The 21632-nt window shown below is 36.4% G+C and overlaps 1 protein-coding gene and 1 long non-coding RNA gene across 2 annotated transcripts; both read left to right on the top strand.

Moving 5' to 3' along the window:
- The first annotated feature begins 276 nt into the window (after positions 1-276).
- LOC118765148 (histone H2B, gonadal) lies at positions 277-1788 on the top strand. The gene has a single exon (XM_036506728.1). The coding sequence runs from the start codon at positions 434-436 to the stop codon at positions 800-802; it is 369 nt and encodes a 122-aa protein (XP_036362621.1). The 5' UTR covers positions 277-433; the 3' UTR covers positions 803-1788.
- Positions 1789-7896: 6108 nt separating this feature from the next.
- Positions 7897-18752, top strand: LOC118765149. The gene is made up of 2 exons (XR_005001012.1): positions 7897-7967; positions 18054-18752. It is a non-coding gene; the product is annotated as an uncharacterized LOC118765149 (long non-coding RNA).
- The last annotated feature ends 2880 nt before the right edge of the window (positions 18753-21632 follow it).

The following is a 21632-nucleotide window of genomic DNA, read 5'->3' as shown; positions in this document are numbered from 1 at the left end:
AATTTTTTTTTAACCATAATGCTTCCAGACAGAAACGTTAAAAGAGAGAATGGAAATGAGAGCCAAACATACACATTATCACTCACGTACAGCTAAGCAGACAGCATGTGAGAAGCAATTCTATCCAATCACAGACCACGATAGCACACAAGGAACGAAAAGGTACAGCTATCTTTTGATTGGCTGAGTTGTATGACAGTTTCTAATTGTAGCCAATTGAATTGCTTTAAAGCGAAATCGGCTGGCTAGACTCGCTTAACTACGATCTCTGGAGCCTACTCTTTTCATATAAATAAAAATGAAACGCATTGTTCCAACCGTTGCTTTAACATTTTTTCTTACTCTTCGAAATTCCTTCCTTTTTTTCTTGCTACCACCACTGTTTCATTGCCAACCAACTGCCACGATCACCACCACTGTTCTATTTTGAACCATGCCACCCAAAGTGAGTGCCAAAGGAGCTAAGAAAGCTGCGAAACCGAAACCGGCCCGCAGTGGTGACAAAAAGAGGAAGAGGAAGAGGAAGGAAAGCTATTCTATCTATATCTATAAAGTATTGAAGCAGGTGCACCCGGACACGGGTATCTCTAGCAAGGCTATGTCCATTATGAACAGCTTCGTCAACGACCTGTTCGAAAGAATCGCCGCAGAGTCCAGCCGCCTTGCCCACTACAATAAACGATCGACCATTAGCAGTCGTGAGGTGCAGACAGCAGTTCGTCTTTTGTTACCGGGTGAATTAGCCAAACACGCCGTATCAGAAGGAACCAAAGCCGTCACTAAATACACCAGCAGCAAATGAGAGAAGACCATTTAATTCTCCCTCCCTCGTTTTATGGGGACTTACATACATACATACATATATGTTGATGTACTTTCATTTTCCTCAACTTCAACGAATCGACGATACACGATGGAAACTTATAAAATGCATTGCATCACATTAACATCAGAATTTAATGTTTATATTTATAAACATTCGCATACATAAACACATTCATGTTTACATCAACAAGTTGATTTAAAATGTTCTATATAATATAAACTCCAAAATAAATACTAAAATCAATACACCTACATCTATTGACATTTGTTATTCTAACAACACATCCAAGCATATAAACATTTCAATACAATTCTGAATGCTTAAAATATCTTATAAATTTAATCTAAATCCATTTAAACATAGTTTTTTTTTAAAGAGCTGATCGTATTTTCTTTTTTAAACATATTTTACAAGCAAACATACTGTAATAACTAGATCGCTCCCGTTATTACATTTCATGTTTGTCACCTGAAGATATGATGTATATATGTGTCAAATATAAACACAAACATCAGTAGTTGTGTTTGGAAACCACAGCCAGCAAATGTTCATAAGGAGAAAATAATGAGTGACTGCCAACTCTATACCAACCCCATCCATTTATCTCTCTCCAAGAGATACATATATTCCAAGATATTCTGGTGCTTTGTATTTTCACCTTCATTCCCACCCCGATCTGTGCAAAACTGAACGACGTATATTGAAGCTATTTATTACCCGTTGAGTGTGGTTACCTTCAGCTTCATTCGGTTCTTTCAATACATCTGCTACTATTTACTACCGTTTACATAATTATTCCAGTAACAAGTATCTCCATCCTATTCTCTTCAAAAAACAAAACAACAAATTGGAACTATATCTATTCCAAGGTACCCTTGGAACTCTGTTTTCTATTCTGCCCCACCTTTCGTCATCATCATTTTACTTCTACCACCTCCCATAAATCATTTATTGATTAATAATGTTTGGTAGTGGATTTTATTTTGTCACTTACAAAAAGTTCAATTCTTCATTTTTAATATGTGCATATCATTAATTGTATATATTAATATATTTAATTACAATCGTTTCAGATCATCTTTTTTTTTTTTTTAAGAGGAAAAAAACAAAATCTTCACTTTTGAAACAAAACAATACAAAATAGAGCAAAAAAAATTTCATTATTCGAAAATAAATTTTATTTTGACAGTTTATCAAAATTTAAAAACATTTCCGTGGCTTGTTTTTAGGTGATGCTATCATGAATAAATTTAATGAAATGCGCAAAACATGGTTGAAAGGATTTTAAAACGGACAAAATTATTTTTGCTTGTTGAAAGTATGATTTTGGTCATTTAAAGGACGTGGTCGTGGGAAATAAAGTCAAAGGCGAGTCGGTAGACCTCCTCCCCCGCCCAAATCTAATTAATTCATTATGTATCACAATATGAGGGCAACGTTTGACAAAATACTTCGCAGTATTTTTTCCGGCCCTTTAACCAGAGTTCAAATCCTGCTGAGATCGATAAAATCAAATCCCAGTCATGTACTGGATCGGTTTAATCGACTAAAACCTCTCCCTAAAATTGCTGGCCTTGTGCCTAAATTAAAAGCAATTCTATCATAATACGATTCTGATACTTGGCAGTGTGTGTATTGAATTGATCGTACCAGAAGAGAAATATGAGTCTCTACATGATCTGCGAAACAGAAATAACAACCAAATTGTACCATAAGTCTATAAGAAGGAAAAACACGTTATACAATGTAGTCCCCTGATGTAGAAAACTAAACAGCTAATGTCGATCCTGTGTTTTTTTGGGTTTTTTTCTGATAAATATTCGGAAATAACTAATTCTCAATAACAGTTGGCTGGGTTCACTTTACTATCTTAACCAAAGGATACAGGATAGTTTAAATTAGGCTAAAGATAAAAAGGAAAAAGAGAGTATAGTTGTGTTTGGTGCGCTTTTTTTATCATCCGGTTCACTCGATCAGTGCAGACAGATCTGGACATCAAACTAAAGAAGCAATCTGGGAATAGCGATGAGCAGCGAGATGCGATTAGATATTCATAAGTTTTCTATAGAAAGCATTTCACTAAATTCATTCTTGTTGGAAAAAAATTGTTTTTTTTTACCATTCCCTTCAATTTTATTTTCTTGGTATGAATTCTCGGGCACTTTTGTATTTTAACTGTGATAATTAAAAGTAAAATTACTTTAATAAAGCTTGCAAAAAATTATAATTTTATCGGATAGCCGAGTAATTTAAGCTTGCAATATTTCATTTAATGACCTATGAATTAGATATAATTATTTGATGTCCCGCTTACCTGTAAATAAGATAAGAGTGCGTATACTATACATGCATGTATTTGCCAAGACCTTGATTTTTAAAAAAATAACCACAGTTAAAATACAAACTAACCCATTCCTTCTCATGCCACACCTCTCTCTCTCTCTCCTTTCGTTATCGTTATAAACATTACTGTCTAATCAGGATAATGACTCATAACCACTGACAGTAAATCTCATTTAACAGCACAACTGCTCATTATGCATTTGGTGTGTGTAAACACCTGCTGTTGACAGTCTGATACATTACGGGTTTCAAGTGTCTGGAACACTCAGCCATTAACGATGAGCAGGTAATTTTATTGATGGAGCATTGATTATCAAAACTGATGGATTAATCAATCGCACGTACTACACTAATGCCCAGAATAATATAAAGAAATGAGATTGCCATATTGACGATATTCGTGCTTCTTCGACAGTGAGGGACTTGATGCTCTATAACTACGAGTTGTTTATTCTAATCTGTTCCTATTAAGAAAGATTGTTAGATAGTTGAAGCGGCCTGATTAAGTATCCCTTGTACTGAATAAACTTAATGTTCCGTTTTAATTCTACCGCTGTCAGCCCCTCCAGAGGAAATATAATAATTACCATTTATATACGAATGTCGATTTGATTGACAATATATACACACTTTTTAAGGAGTGTCCTTTTTGAAATAAATGAAATATTTCTTGACAAGGTCTCTTTACAGTTTATTTCACCAATGTTGGCTGGGCGAAATGGGGGTTGAATCAAATGGATTTTAACCCGAGAACCTCCAGGAGCACAGGACAAAGCAATACTAATATATAATAACTGTGTGTCAACTGAGGCGAAATGCGAGCAATTTTGAGGGGAAGAGGTTAATCAATAAAAGTAGTGAAAGTGCTCAACTGGTCCTTATTTTATCAACCACAATAGGATGAAAAGCAAAGCTGACTTCGGTAGGATTCGAAGTAAGAACGTAAAGTGCCGGAATAAGTATCGCAAGGCATTTTATCAGAATTTCCAATGATTCTGCTAATCTATGCCCTTAATGCTAATATATAATAGAAGTTAAATAGAAACTCTATTATTTCTAAATCTCTCGACTTACAGTAACAGTACTTTAAAGTAAAGATTGTCCGGTTAGGATGACTGTTACCGTTGTTTTAGCCCCAGGAAACAACAGAAAGATTGTTTGCCAACGTAATGTGGGATAAATGTTACGGCTGTTTCCTGGATCTAAAACAACAATAAGATTGTTTGCCAGCAAACAATATTTATAATAGAAATTGTCATTGATGAAGCAGCAAGCTTCTCACTCAAATAAAAGAAAAATTGCTATTTTCGTTATCGGTATTTTTTTGCGTCGTAAAATTTACTGAGTTGACAATACAAATGTCATTATCTCGGCTCTTATTGAGTAAAAGCGGTAATTTCTAACATTCGCTCAAGGTTTCTGATTTGAGAGGAGGACTTTAGCTGATTACATCGAATTTCGGAAAGCTGAAAGACGAAGCTGTTCTTTGTTGGATCTGAACGCAGAAAGTAAGGAACCGGAATAATAACGCAGTGCATTTCGTTGTCTGTTTTAACGACCCTGCCAACCCACTCTCTCTTGCATCGCATATACAACAACGAAAGGCAAGAGAAAAAGAAAATACTGCATCAAAAACAGTATTTTTCCTGTTTATTCCCATATAGAAATAAATTAAGAAAATTATTTTGTTAAAAGAGATTGCTATTATAAAACAAATTTTCTTTCTTAGGGAGAAAAAGACAGTGTAATCTTAGTGCCTTCTATCAGAAAGTGGTCGAAAATCACACCTCTTTTGTAGACTTAATCGTTTCATAAAACTCATACAGACTAGATTTCTTGCTCTGCCAATACTTTTGTACCACAAATGTGTAAACGCGAGGAATTACCAAAATTATGGTTTCCTACTTTCTAAGAATGCTCTCTCATAACAAATTGGCGACATCGGAACATTACAATTATACAAGTACGTTCTGCACTGTTAGAAACATCAGTCAAATATCCCTCAAATTGAACTCTACCGTCTTCAATAACAAGGAAAGGACATGTTTATATCCTGGCGCCCAACATGCTAGAAATAGCAGTCAAGATTATAAACATGATAGACTGTCAATGATTTATATGCAGGTTTGACCCTCTTGTGGTGTTAAGCTTAAGGAGCGCTAATGTCCAAGACACCTTTTGAAAAATTGGATTAGTCATGTTTGAAATACCTTTAATCATGACTAACTAGGGATGAAGAGTTGCCGGCCCCATAATGTCTGCACCGTGCAGAGTTCAACGGTTTCAAACAACCCTCAGTCATTAAAAAAAATTAAGTCATGGTGACTGCTCATCTTATGACCCCTTCAGGCTTTCAGAGATTAATGGTTGGAATTTAACCTGACCTGAGACCAATGAAACCCGCCAAAGAACTTCCACGACGGTGCTAAAACAGGAGACCACGGACTAAGTCAACAATCCATTTCGGAAGGGTCACCCAACTTACTAGAAATAACAGCCGGATCACCCGCAATCCACATTATCGTAAGTGTAACGAAGACGGTTTATGTGGCAAAAAGATGGACTGTCATAGTGGGTTTTTGTTTTTTTCCGTATATGTTCTGACAAGTTTGACTTGGTGTTAAATATAATTGAACTGAAAACATCCTGGATTACGAAAATCACAATAAAGAAGTCTTGCAAATGCTTTCCTCTAAATGTTTACCATCAACCCCTGCCTCTAGAACTAGGACTGATTAGGGCCGGTTACAAGGTTTTCAAGGGCAATTTCCTCCAGAACGAGTCGCCAGCTGAGTGGACCGAAGCAACGTGGAATTGAGTTTTTGTTCAAGAACACAACGCGCTGCCCGCTCTTGGAACCGAAACCACATTCCTGCAATCGAGAGTGCAACACTCTAACCATGAGACCATACGTTCTCATGCTATAAAATATGTCGACATAAACAAGTTATAGACTAGATTTATCTCCCTTGCAGTCTTTTATTTTCAAACAATATATGTTGATTATTTAAGAATTAAACGTTCAGTTAAATATTTGTAGCAAAGTTCTTTTAATTTGATCTATCATTTTGCATTCAAATATAGATTATATATATTATATTATATATTACCGTGTAATATATATTTTCGGAATTCCAATCTACACGAACACCTTCAAAACTGAATGAAATTCTTTAAATGTGTTGCACTTCCAGAGCTATTTATTGCCATTCAGATTCAACTATAAAGTATTTTCCGTAGGAAATGTAACGTAAATTATACCATTAGCGCCAATTCTAAGGTTCATAGTGCCTTGGGCAAGCTGAATTTCAGCAACCTTATGCATTTCCCCCAAGGTGTCTAGAAAACAATTCCAGCACAGTATCACTTCAAATTCTTTCCTTACAATATAACTCCACCACAATATTCCACTCTCACAATCACTAATTTGACCTCACTCAAGGAATCTTTACATTATTTTCACGTTTTTCTAATTCGTAGAACCTCATGGCGTGATGGTTCGATTTGATTATACCTTCAGCCAGTCCTGTAAAAATAACGTGTAAAGCTGTTTAACTCCATCACTTTCCAATCAAAACTACTGTCCTTTTCTGGCAAGTTAAGGCAAAGGTGGTTTACCGTAGCTTCTCGTCGACCCAAATTTAGATATGGAGAAACTTGTCAAATGGACTGTAAATGAAAAGATCCAGCCTTGTTTACAATGTGTCACGTGGATTGTGCCCTATAATTACGTGAATAAGATATTCAACCAACTACACTGAAAATACTCATCGTCGAAAACGACGAAGGCTTCATATATCTTGAAGAGTTTGGACAAACAATTCAGTTCTAAATCTAAAATAGAGACTGGAGTCTTTCGCTTGGCAACAAGGTGGTAAACAGGTTCGACCCGTCACAACTGCGTGCGGGGGGGGGGGGGGGGGCTTAAGCTAGACTTCAGTACACGAAAACCCGTTGTGTGATTGTGTATTTATGTTTACCACTCGACTAATTTCCTGGAAAGCGATATTCAAGAATAAATAATAAAAAGAATGGGTGTATTTTGTAATAGAATGTGGTTAAATCATTTTCCGAACCTAAGAGACTGATGCACAAACCAAAAAAAAAGAGAAACGGGAGAACACACGTCTAGAAGGAAAAAAATCCTGACCAAAGTAGAAAAGTCCAATTTATGTAAGTTATTTCAGAAGCCCGCGTTGGAATTAAAATACGATGGAACTAAAACTGCCTTTCAAAGCAGTGCCCAAGAAAGTTCTATTAATTGAAACCTTAAGGTATTAACTGTAATTGATTAGAAATTGTAAATATCTATGAGGAAGAAAAATAAACAATGCCATTCACTTTAACAGAAAATAATTATTTATTTAACAATAGAAAACAAATTGTCCATTATTATAAGTTTTACACATTTTCTAAAAAGGTTTGTGACAATTTGTAATTAAATATCGCCTCTTGTTGAGAGCACCCGATGTCTTTATATAGTATGCAAATTGTTTTTAATACAACAGGTAGTCCTCTACTTTGTTACGTTGAAATGTTAGACATAATGACGAATTTGATAAAGAAATTTTTCATAACGAATTCAAGTCGATTTGAAAGAAATACTTCTTCGTTATGAAAAACTTCGTATAATCCAGATTCCCAAAATGAATAAACATTTTTGTGTAATGTACCGTCTTATGAGGACCTGTTAATTATATTTATATACACAGTTTTAACACACACACACACGTCTGATGTATTTATGTATAAAGCTTTCTTAGCTTTTGTGTAATTAGAATTTAAAAAGTAAGGGAGGGTTCGTTATTGTACTTCCATAACGATTTTCATGTAAGGGGAAAAAATAGATTCTGGCAAAAATAGTTTAAATGAAAAAGTTAACTTCATACGTGATAATGTCAACAAAAATTTACATCACTTTTTTTCTGTGAAGGAAATTTAAAATTTAATAATGGCAAAATTAAGTTTTCTTTTTTTAAGGTCATATCAAAGAGTTTGGTAATGTGAGACAAACAGGATGATGTTGTGGCCCTTAAAAGGGCCGTTTATGTATTTTTTTCAAGTGGTTCGGAAGATCGTGGGTGTAATTAAATGTTAGGTTAAGAACCCAGCCGAAAAGTTGTGGCTCACATTGCTTACCCACCGAAACCATACAGGGTCCTGCCTTGTCTCTTCAACGCATAGACGACATCCATAGCGGTGACAGTCTTCCTCTTGGCGTGCTCAGTGTAGGTGACGGCATCACGAATCACATTCTCTAGAAAGACCTTGAGAACTCCACGGGTTTCTTCGTAAATCAGACCCGAAATACGTTTCACACCACCTCTTCGTGCCAGACGACGGATAGCAGGTTTAGTAATACCTTGGATATTATCTCTCAGTACTTTCCTGTGTCGCTTGGCGCCTCCCTTTCCGAGTCCTTTTCCACCTTTACCGCGTCCAGACATGTTTCCCAATCAGTAAAAGCTTCGATTCAGAGATAGAACAAAATAGAAACCACCGCTCGTCTTTCCAACAATGTCACGTAATATTGCTTAACTTCACGTGCTAGTTTCGTTATACACAAACAAAAAGATTAGTATTTATATGGCAGGAAGTAATCTAAAACGGACGTAGCAGAGATCACAACAAAATGCACTCACGTGAGATTTATAGCCAATGGAAGTGCCTGTTTCGTTTCGTCATTTTTCCCCCCCTCGAATGTCTATTTTTATTGCTTCGTTCGTAGGAAATCAATGAGTTTTTAACAGAATATACTTATTTTTCGACTAGTATTCGATTTGTTTTCCTTAGGTATTATAAAACGATAAAACAATTACTTTCTGCAATACATACATACACATATATGTACATATAGATAAATGCTATGATGCATTCAATAATGTAAACAAGAACATTTCTTAGTTATTTGCATCGTGTATGCAGGGCTGTACTACACAAATCTTATTCCATTACTGAACATTAAACAAAATATCTAATTATGTCTGCCGTAATCACTGTAATAAATTTTCAAATAGTTGTAACATTGTATTATAAGATAGAATTAGAGGCATAACTACAGATTACTGATCCCCCCCCCCCACCGACTTTGGCTGATCATAACTTTCAGAAATATGGATATTTTTTAATGAAAATTTCTACGAATATGTGTTATATCATGTAGATTCCGAATATACAAAACTTTTTTGGGGGGGGAAGTATTTTAGGAGGGGGTGGGATGGGGAATTTCGGAAAATTCACCGGCGTCCACTTCAATTCGTATTAACTTTCAAGAAAATAGATATTTTTTAATGAAATTATCTAGAAATACACCTCGAACTATGTAGATTCCGAGAACATAGGAATTTGGGGGGAAACAACTGGGGGTTTCTTTTGAGGACCGTTCTCCACTCGGGGGTGTTTCGGAACAAGTCGTCCATATTTGTCTCATTTTCTCCGTTTTGTACGTTTGTGCATCCATAGATTTCTACTGCAGCAGCAGGCAATGAAGCTGTCACCAGAAAACTCGTTATGCTAAAAATACCAGCTAAAGGTCTAACCGTTTCTAACAGAAAGACATTAAATAGAATAATTCCCCGTTTGAACTTTTTTAATTACAGATATATATATATATATATATATATATATATATATACATATATTTGGGGCTGGCCGGATCGGAGCGATCTCAAGATTAATCAGCCGAAATTGCGAGGATGAAGATTAGAGGCTTCGAATGACCCGTCCGTTTTTTTTTGTGTCGTCTATTTGAATGTTTTGCGTTCTTGTCCCATTTTGTATTTTTATATATATTTTTTATACATATATATATATATGTATGTGTGTGAGAGAGAGAGAGAGAGGGGACTAGAAATCTACGGATGCACAAAACGGAGAAAATGAAACAAATATGGACGACTTGTTCCGAAACACCCCCGAGTGGGGAACTGTCCTCAAAGTAACCCCCAATTGTCCCCCTCCCCACCAAATTCCTATGTTCTCGGAATCTATATAGAGCATCATCCGAGCGTGATCGTTGCAAGAGGGGCTACCTGGCCTCCGTACCGGTGGCACGTAAAAGACACCATTCGAGCGTGATCGTTACCAGCATCGCCTTACTGGCACCTGTGCCGGTGGCATGTGTAAAAGATTCGAGCGAGGTCGTTGCCAGTACCGCCTGACTGGCCCCGTGCCGGTGGCATGTAAAAGCACCCACTACACTCTCGCAGTGGTTGGCGTTAGGAAGGGCATCCAGCAGTAGAAACTCTGCCAGATAAAGACTGAAGCCTAGTGCAGCCATCTGGTTCGCCAGCCCTCAGTCATTCGTCCAACCCATGCTAGCATGGAAAGCGGACGTTAAACGATGATGTGTCTGGGGAGAGTCATTCTCTTTTAGTACCTTATTATTTAACACACTCACCGGTAAAATTTCCACTTATTTCGTCTTTTTATTTTCGTTACGTATTGCAACCTTTTCAATAGTCTTGACTATTAATAATAAGGTACTAAAAGAGAATGACTCTCCCCAGACACAACAGAATATGCTTCAACACACGAACTCATATAAAGAATCTTGCAAACCAAATCCAAAAACGAAATATATATATATGTATGTATATATATGCATCACCAACTGTGTAAACAACACGGCCATGAGCACAGTGGATCAAAGGTTCTTACAAAGCCAACTGACAATGATATATATGATAGTGATGGTGTTCTTGACGATACCAACAATAGGGAACACCTTCCCTGAAAGCCCTGTTGGCACATGGGACATAACCTATCATGACACTGGGAATGATATCTGAAATCACCCCCGACCTGCATCCACAAAGCAATGTTGCAAATGTAAGTACCCAGCCATTTAGATAATAAATGTCTTATTACAAACATCGTCTATAGGTGTATGGCTACTACTAACTTGTCTAGATGCGTTTATGTAGGTACATGAAGCACAGATTTTAAGGTGGATTATGTAATCATTATTCCATCTTTTGGTCTGCGGCTGAGGCTAATAACATTTCATTGAGGAAGATAGTTCAGCGTTTGCAAAAAGACCGTGAATTACACTATTAAATGGTTGATCGTACAATATGCAAAACTATATGGCGAGTATACTAGCATACTCACTTTGCATCACTGAAATGGACGATAAGGAAAATATTAACAAATATGACGACCTAATTATAAAATGTAATCACAGGTTAAGTAACACTTGAATATTGCTCATTTCTATCCCATGTTGTTATTACACTCTCATCCTAATTTTGAGGCAGGGGAGGGGTCTAGTCGATTACATCGACCTCAATGCATAACTGGCACTTATTTCATTAACCTCGAAAGAATGAAAGGCAAAGTTGACATCAGCGGAATTTGAACTCAAAACATAAAGATGGATGAAATGGCATTAAACATTTTGTCTGGCATGCTAACGGTTCTGTCAGCGACAAGACATCTGCCACCACAAACCACACTTAAAACAAATCTTTGTTTTCGACACAGACCCCCCACCTTTTCGGCTACGGGGAATACGAATCTGCAAAAAAAATTGGCAAAAATCAGAAATTTTAAATTATACCCCACCTTTCCTCACCTCCATTTCCTTCATTTTTTACTTTTTTCAGAATTTATTCCCTCAAAATATGCAGGAAAATGCGGAGATTATGATTCTGAAAAAAATTTCCAAAAATTTTTGTAAAATTTTTTTTTATAACTTTGCGAAAAAATACTGATATTATGATTCGGACAAAATTTTTGAAACATTTCTGTAGTTACAGCTAGGGCTACGGTTTTCGGGTTAGGGTTAGGGTTTTAAGGTTAGGATTAGGGTTAGTGTTGGGGGAAAAGTCAAAATTGAAGAATTTGGGGGACGGGGGTGAAGGGGGAAAATTTAACAATGTTGATTTTTGGCAATTTTCTGCAATCTCCGTATCCGAAAACGGGAGTTTTTGGCAAAAGAAATTTTTAATAAACAAATTAGGAACAAAATGGGTGGATGGGGGAGGCGGAACTCTTTCCGTCGATTTGACTGACAATATGCTATTTAAGGAGTGTCCTTTTTGAAATAAATGCTATATTTCTTGACAAGGCCTCTCTACAGTTTATTTCACCAATGTTGGCAGGGCGAAATGGGGGTTGAATTAAATGGATTTTAACCCGAGAACCTCCTGGAGCACAGGACAAAGCAATACTAATATATAATAACTGTGTGTCAACTTAGGCGAAATGCGAGGAATTTTGAGGGGAAGAGGTTAATCGATAAAAGTAGTGAAAGTACACAACTGGTCCTTATTTTATCAACCGCGATAGGATGAAAGGCAAAGCTGACTTCGGTAGGATTCGAAGTAAGAACGTAAAGTGCCGGAATAAGTATCGCAAGGCATTTTATCAGAATTTCCAATGATTCTGCTAATCTATGCCCTTAATGCTAATATATAATAAAAGTTGAATAGAAACTTTATTATTTCTAAATCTCTCAACATACAGTAACAGTACTGTAATGTAACAGTAATGATTGTCCGGTTAGGATGACTGTTACCGTTGTTTTGGCCCCAGGAAACAACAGAAAGATTGTTTGCCAACATAATGAGGGAATATCCAGTTTGGCATAAATGTTACGGCTGTTTCCTGGGGCTAGAACAAAAGATTGTTTGCTGGCAAACAATCTTTATAATAAAAATTGTCATTGATGAAGCAACAAGCTTCTCACTCAAAAGAAAAATTGCTATTTTCGTTATCGGTATTTTTTGCGTCGTAAAATTTACTGAGTTGACAACACAATTGTCATTATCTCGGCTCTTATGGAGTAAAATCGGTTGTTTCTAATATTGGCTCGAGGTTTCTAATATGAGAGGAGGGCTTAAACTGATTACATCGAATTCCTGAAAGCTGAAAGACAAAGCTGATCTTTGTTGGATCTGAACGCGGAAAGTAAGGAGCCGGAATAATAACGCAGCGCATTTCGTCGGCTGTTTTAACGACCCTGCCAACCCAGTCTCTCTCTCTTGCATCGCATATACAACAGCGAAACGCCATTCCCATATAGAAATAAATTGAGAAAATTATTGTGTAAAAAGAGATTACTATTATAAAATAAATTTTCTTTCTTAGGGAGAAAAAGACAATGTAACCTCAGTGCCTTCTATCAGAAAGTGGTCGAAAATCACATCTCTTTTGTAGACTTAATCGTTTCATAAAACTCATACAGACTAGATTTCTTGCTCTGCCAGTACTTTTGTACCACAAATGTGTAAATGCAAGGAACTACCAAAGTTATGGTTTCCTACTTTCTAAGAATGCTCTCTCATTACAAGTTGGCGACATCGGAACATTACAGCGCAATGCGGCATTATATCCACATTACAATTATACAAGTACGTTCTGCACTGTTAGAAACATCAGTCAAATATTCCTCAAATTGAACTCTACCGTCTTCAATAACAAAGAAAGGACATGTTTATATCCTGGCGCCCAACATGCTAGAAATAGCAGTCAAGATTATAACCATGGTAGACTGTCAATGATTTATATGCAGGTTTGACCCTCTTGTGGTGTTAAGCTTAAGGAGCGCTAATGTCCAAGACACCTTTTGAAAAATTGGATTAGTCATGTTTGGAATACCTTTAATCATGACTAGCTAGGGATGAAGAGTTGCCGGCCCCCATAATGTCTGCACCGTACAGAGTTCAACGGTTTCAAACAACCCACAATCATTTAAAAAATTTTAGTCAGGGTGACTGCTCGTCTTATGACCCCTTCAGGGCTTCCGAGATTAATGGTTGGAATTTATCCTGACCTGAGACCAGGTCTGAATATTTACTAAACAATGAAATCCGCCAGGAGACCACGGATTAAGTCAACCATCCATTTCTGAACTATGTAAGCTGGGAAGGGTCACCCAACTTACTAGAAATAACAGCCGGATCATCCTCAATCCACATCATCTTAAACAAGTGTAACGAAGACGGTTTATATGGCAAACGTAGATTCCTTTTAAAAAGATGGACAGTCATAGAATTGTGAGGTTTTATTTTCCTTACATGTTCTGACAAGTTTGACTTGGTGTTAACTACAATTGAACTGAAAACATCCTGAATTACGAAAACCACAATAAAGAGGTTTTGCAAATGCTTTCCTCTAAATAAAAGTTCGCTTTTTCCTTAATATAAACGTTTACCATCAAGTCCTAGGACTGATTAGGGTCGGTTACAAGGTTTTCAAGGGCAATTTCCTCCAGAACGTGACGCGAGCTAAATAGATCGAAGCAACGTGAAATTGAGTTTTTGTTCAAGTACACAACGCGCTGCCCGCTCTTGGAACCGAAACCACGTTCCTGCAATTGAGAGTGTAACACTCTAACCATGAGACCACACGTTCCCAAGCTATAAACATTTCGACATAAACAAGGGATCTTTTCTTTTTGAAAGCCAGATTTTTAATAGGCTAGATTTATTTCCCTTGCAAAAATCCCCCTTGGTTTTTTTTTTTTTTTTTTTAATAATGTTGATTATTTAAGAATTAAACGTTCAGTTAAATATTTGTAGCAAAGTTCGGAAAGACTTCCGCCCGTCCCTCCCCAATTTTCTCCCAAATACCTTAAGGTTTCAGTTAATAAGACTTTCTTGGGCTCTGCTTTGAAGGGAAGTCTTAGTTATTCAATTTTAATTCCAACGTGGGCTTCTGAAATAACTTACATAAATTGGACTTTTCTGCTTTGGACAGGATTTTTTTCCTTCTAGACGTGTGTTCTCCTGCCTCTCTCTTTTTTTTTTTTTTTTTGTTGGTTCGTGCATCAGACTCTTAGGTTCGGAAAATGATTTAACCACATTCTATTACTAAATACACCCATTCTTTTATTATTTTATTTTTGAATATCGCTTTCCAGGAAATTAGTCGAGCAGTAAACATAAATACACAATCACACAACGGGTTTTCGCCTACTGAAGTCTAACTTAAGCTCCCCCCCCCCCGCACGCAGTTGTGACGGGTCGAATCTGTAACCACCTTGTTGCCAAGCGAAAGACTCCAGTCTCTATTTTAGATTTAGAACTGATTTGTGTGTCCAAACTCTTCAAGACATATGGAGCCTTCGTCGTTTTCGACGATGAGTATTTTCAGTGTAGTTGGTTGAATATCCCAGGCACAATCCGCGTGACAAATTGTAAACAAGGCTGGATCTTTTCATTTACAGTCCATTCGACAAGTTTCTCCATATCTAAATTTGGGTTGACGAGAAGCTACGGTAAACCACCTTTGCCCAAGAAGTTTGGGATCGAATCTGATATATGAAACGAACAGCCCAGCTATGCTAGTTTGCCCGAGTACAAAATACATAATCTTTATGGAAGTGCGATGACAGTTCAGTGCCACATTTTTAGCTATGGAATTTCTTTTTAATCCAAGAAATAAACTTAAAATGAACTCATGTTGCACATTGTCTATGTATATATAACCTCCAGGGACCTTTAAAATATACCTGTATTAATAATAATAATAAACACATACATATAATTTATATAGTACATTGTAAGACAGCTCATGAACCTTTGTGGTTGTTTAACTTGCCAGAAAAAGGACTAGTTTTGATTTGAACACCTGATGACGTGTCTTGTATTATACGAAGTGATGATGGAGTTAAACAACTTTACACGTTATTTATTACAGGACTGGCTGAAGGTATAATCAAATCGAACCATCACGCCATGAGGTTCTACGAATTAGAAAAATATGAAAATAATGTAAGGATTCCCTGTGAGAGGTCAAGTTTGTGATTGTGAAAGTGGAATATTGTGGTGGTGTTATATCGTAAGGAAAGAATTTGAAATGATGCTGTGCTGGAATTGTTTTCTAGACACCTTGGGGGAAAATGCATAAGGTTGCTGAAATTCAGCTTGCCCAGGGCACTATGAACCTTAGAAGTGGCGCTAATGGTATAATTTACGTTACATTTCCTACGGAAAATTCTTTATAGTTGAATCTGAATGGCAATAAATAGCTCTGGAAGTGCAACACATTTAAAGAATTTCATTCATTATTAATGACGTTCGTGTAGATTGGAATTCCGAAAATATATAATATAATATATATAATCTATATTTGAATGCAAAATGATAGATCAAATTAAAAGAACTTTGCTACAAATATTTAACTGAACGTTTAATTCTTAAATAATCAACATATATTGTTTGAAAATAAAAGACTGCAAGGGAGATAAATCTAGTCTATAACTTGTATATGTCGAAATGTTTTATAGCATGAAAACGTGTGGCCTCGTGGTTAGTGTTGCACTCTAGATTGCAGGAATGTGGTTTCGGTTCCAAGAGCGGACAGCGCGTTGTGTTCTTGAACAAAAACTCAATTCCACGTTGCTTCGGTCTACTCAGCTGGCGTCTCGGTCTGGGGGAAATTGTCCTTGAAAACCTTGTAACCGGCCCTAATCAGTCCTAGTTCTAGAGGCAGGGGTTGATGGTAAACATTTAGAGGAAAGCATTTGCAAGACCCCTTTATTGTGATTTTCGTAATTCAGGATGTTTTCAGTTAAATTGTATTTAACACCAAGTCAAACCTGTCAGAACATATACGGAAAAAAACAACAAAAAAAACAAAAATCCCACCATTCTATGAACCTCCGTATTTTTGAAAGGAATCTACATTAGTCATATAAACCGTCTTCGTTACACTTAAGATAATGTGGATTGCGGACGATCCGGCTGTTATTTCTAGTAAGTTGGGTGACCCCTCCGAGCCTACATAGTTCAAAAATGGATTGACTTAATCCGTGGTCTCCTGTTTTAGCACCGTCGTTGAAGTTCTTTGGCCGATTTTATTGTTTTGTAAATATTCAGACCTGGTCTCAGGTCAGGTTAAATTCCAACCATGAATCTCTGAAGGGGTCATAAGATGAGCAGTCACCCTGACTTCTGCACGGTGCAGACATTATGGGGCCGGCAACTTTTTATCCCTAGGTTAGTCACGATTAAAGGTATTCCAACCATAGCTAATCCAATTCTTCAAACGGTGGCAAGACTTTCTCCCCTCCTCCCCAAAATACTACCTGTTTTAAAAGTCTTCTTTTTTTTTTCCGACACAAACCCCCGCCTTTTCGGCTTCGGGGAATACGAATCTGCAAAAAGAAATAGGCAAAAATCGGGATTTTTAAATGCCCCCCCCCCCCACCACCACCATTTCTTCTTTCAGAAAATTTTTTATTCCAAAATATGCGGAAAAATACGGACATTATGATTCGGACAAAAATTTCAAAATATTTCTATAGTTACGGTTAGGGCTGGGGAAAAAAAAAAAAATCAAAATTGAAGAACTTGGGGAAGGGGAAATTAAACAATGTCAAATTTTGGCAATTTCCGGAACCTCCATATCCGAAAACGGAGGTTTCTGACAAAAAAAAAAAAAAAAATTGGGGAGAAATGGTGGGGACGGACGGAAGTCTTTCCGGTAGTAATTGCAATTGATTAGAAATTGTAAATATCTATATGAAGAGGAAGAAAAACAAATGACATTCACTTTAACAGAAAATAATTATTTATTAAACAATTGAAAGCAAATTGTCCATTTTTTAAGTTTTACACACTCTCTAAAAAGGTTTGTAACAATTAGTAATTAAATATCGCCTCTTGTTGAGGGTACCCGATGTCTTCATATAGTATGCAAATAGTTTTTAGTACAATAGGTAGTCCTCTACTTTGATACGTTAAAATGTTGTTAGACATGAATGATGAATTTGTAAGAAACTTCGTATAATCCAGAGTCCCAAATGATGAAACATTTTTGCGTTATGTATCAATAAGGACCTGTTAATTATATATATTTTTTTATACACACATTTAACACACACACGTCTGATGTATTTATGTATACATCTTAGTTTTTGTGTAATTAAAGGGAGGGGTCGTTATTGTATTTCCATAACGATTTTCATGTAAGGGAAAAACTATATAGATTCCAAAAGATATTGGCAAAAATAGTTTAATGAAAAAGTTAACTTCGTACGTGATAATGTCAACAAAAATTTACATCACTTTTTTTTTTTTGGTGTGAAGGAAATTTAAAATTTAATAATGGCAAAATTAAGTTTTCTTTTTTTAAGGTCATATCAAAGAGTTTGGTAATGTGAGACAAACAGGATGATGTTGTGGCCCTTAAAAGGGCCGTTTATGTTTTTTTTTTCAAGTAGTTCGGAAGATCGTGGGTATGATTAGATGTTAGGTTAAAATCCCAGCCACATTGCTTACCCACCGAAACCATACAGGGTCCTGCCTTGTCTCTTCAACGCATAGACGACATCCATAGCGGTGACAGTCTTCCTCTTGGCGTGCTCAGTGTAGGTGACGGCATCACGAATCACATTCTCTAGAAAGACCTTGAGAACTCCACGGGTTTCTTCGTAAATCAGACCCGAAATACGTTTCACACCACCTCTTCGTGCCAGACGACGGATAGCAGGTTTAGTAATACCTTGGATATTATCTCTCAGTACTTTCCTGTGTCGCTTGGCGCCTCCCTTTCCGAGTCCTTTTCCACCTTTACCGCGTCCAGACATGTTTCCCAATCAGTAAAAGCTTCGATTCAGAGATAGAACAAAATAGAAACCACCGCTCGTCTTTCCAACAATGTCACGTAATATTGTTTAACTTCACGTGCTAGTTTCGTTATACACAAAACAAAAAGATTAGTATTTATATGGCAGGAAGTAGTCTAACACGGACGTAGCAGAGATCATAGCAAAATGTACTCACGTGAGAATTATAACCAATGAAAATGCTTGATTCATTCCGTCATATTTTTTTCGCTCGAATGTCTATTTTTATTTCTTCGTTCGTGTGAAATCAATGAGATTTTAACAGGATATGTTTATATTTCAACTAGTATTCGATTTGTTTTCCTTCGGTATTATAAAACAACTAATTTTTTTTTTCAAAACATACATACACATATAAAGAATACGCACACCATCCGTTTTTGCGTAGCCCTAACCCTAAACACCTTGTGTGCGTATTTTTTTTAAAATGGCTCTCGCCATTCTCCCACGATGAACTGATTTCCACATTCAATACATTATCTCGATTCAAAGCACTTGCCATAAATAAATGCTACAGTGCATTCAATACTGTAAACAAGAACATTTCTTAGAGTTATTTGCATCGCGTATGCAGAGCCGTACTACACAAATCTCATTCTGTTACTGAACATTAAACAAAATATTAATTAAGTCTGCCGTAATCACTATAATAAATTTTCGAATAGTTGTAACATTGTATTATAGGATAAAATTACAATATGATTGCGAGACCCTTCAGATGAAGCATTCTAAAAATGGTTATGCGAGAACGATATTTAAAACAGAGTCGAAAATTTTTTTTAGTGCTCTGAAAAGCGTAATTTCTTCAAATGCGTTTCAAACATCGTAGATTACGATTCTGCTAAACAAAACAAAAACATTTTTTGGATCTTTTCGGTTTGAACGGCAGTTTTTTTAAATAATTTCCACGTAACTAAACACTTAAACTTCGTATATTGGTAGAATGTGTTTATAAAACATTTTTTTCTCTTGGCTTTATTGAGAAAATTCTATAGTTTGTAAGATATTTGAGGTTTTTTCTGCAATTTCAACCAATCAATGACGTCTATTGATGTGAAAACATTCTATGCCGTATGAATATGTCCCTCGTTTAAGAAACAGATTGGGTTTATTTACATTTGTGAAGAAAAAAAAGATACCCTTCCTCCCACCCCTAACCCTAACTCTAAAACAGATTGAAATGCAATAGATCGATACTAGGGTCATAATTATGGGTGACAATTTCATATGACACCGCTAGAAAAAACTGCCGTTCAAACCAAAAAGATCTCATTTTTTTTTTAATGAGGGTATCTTTGGCCCCTCTAATTTTCTGTAATTTCTCACTTTTGACATTTATATTGTAAGCAAACATCTGAGATGGCGATTCTTCAAAAGAGCCAAGGAAATTATGGGCTTTTGGCTTACGAGATCATTTCCGACACTGCTGCTTAGGAATGCTCGATAGAATTCATAAATGCGCTCTCCATGTGTTGGTGAAAATTTTTCGGTCACAGTATTTTGACACGTCGATCACGTATATACTATATACATTGGGGTAACCAGCTCACCATCTTAAGACTGTGAGTTCGATTCCCGACCCGAGCAAAAAAGGAAAAAGGTGTAAAACAACTTGCATTAAGCGAATATGAAAAAAAAAAATGCGCGGAAAATTCACATCGTCAGACCTTGACCTTTAAACTCCAGTGTTTCACCCGAGCAAAAACAAAAATAAAAAGTAGTGTAATAGGTGTAAACGAATATGAAAAAAGTGTGAGCTGGCAAACGGTGGGGGGGGGGGACTCGGAAAATTCACATTGTGAATATTCCGAGTCATCTCATCACAGCCAAAAAACAATATTTAATAGTGTAATAGGTGTACAAAAATGTGTAGTAAATAAATAAGGAAAAAAAATGCGCTCTGGTGAACTTGGGGTATATATGCATATACACTCATATGTCTGTGATTTGCATGCAATGTACATATATAGAAAGTGGGCTAGAAATAAATATATTTATATACATACTTGACTCAGTAGCTCTCAAACACAGCAGGTCGCCCTACAATCCAAGGTAAACACAGCAGGCTGTCCTGTGATCCAAGGTACTTTGGATGGGCTAGGGCTGCTATGTGAAGCTGGTGTAGGAAACAGCCATGAACTCATGTTATTTGCTGGTGCAGGAAACAGCCATGAACTAACGTATATATATATATACGAAGTTAAATGAGTAAGCCCTACGTGACATAGGAAAATTTATATAGGGAGTCCTATTGATTTTAAAAATAGATATGTGGGATGCAAGAATTCATTTATTCACCCCAATATAAAAAATTCCACATTAGCATCATATATTAAACACCTCAAAGAGTCTAACATTGAGTATAATTAAAGGTGGTCGATAATTACTGAATCAACACCATGTAACACACATACTAAATCTTGTAGGTTTCGCATAAAGGAATTGAGTAGCATCAACCCCTGCCCCCCAACTCTGCCTCATCCGCCATACTCACCAGACCTCTCGCCTACCACTTTTTCAAGCATCTCAACAACTTCCTGCGTGAGAAATGCTTCAAAAACCCAAGACAATGTGAAACACGCCTTCAACGACTCCATTACCACCAGAACGCAGGATTTTTATGCTACTGGCATAAATAAACTTGTTTCGTGTTGGCAAAAGTGTGTTGATTCTGATGATGTTTATTTCGATTCATAAAGTTTTGTTTGAGCTGAAATATGTGCATCTGAATTTAAAGAACTTTCGTGACAACCTAATATAATACAAGAATTTTAATGGAGTTAAAGCTCCACTATATAGCACAACTGTTTTTTTTGCCTGTATATGAGATAAAGATTAATAGAATTTGATATACGATACAAATTGCAGATATTTCTCTTAAAACAT

The sequence above is a fragment of the Octopus sinensis genome, linkage group LG10 (assembly GCF_006345805.1).
Source record: "Octopus sinensis linkage group LG10, ASM634580v1, whole genome shotgun sequence".
NCBI lineage: Eukaryota > Metazoa > Mollusca > Cephalopoda > Octopoda > Octopodidae > Octopus > Octopus sinensis.
This window is presented reverse-complemented; position numbering and strand designations above follow the sequence as displayed.

Bases quoted from the DNA above. Each gene is read 5' to 3' on its own strand.
- LOC118765148 (XM_036506728.1), top strand. From the start codon at position 434: ATGCCACCCAAAGTGAGTGCCAAAGGAGCTAAGAAAGCTGCGAAACCG.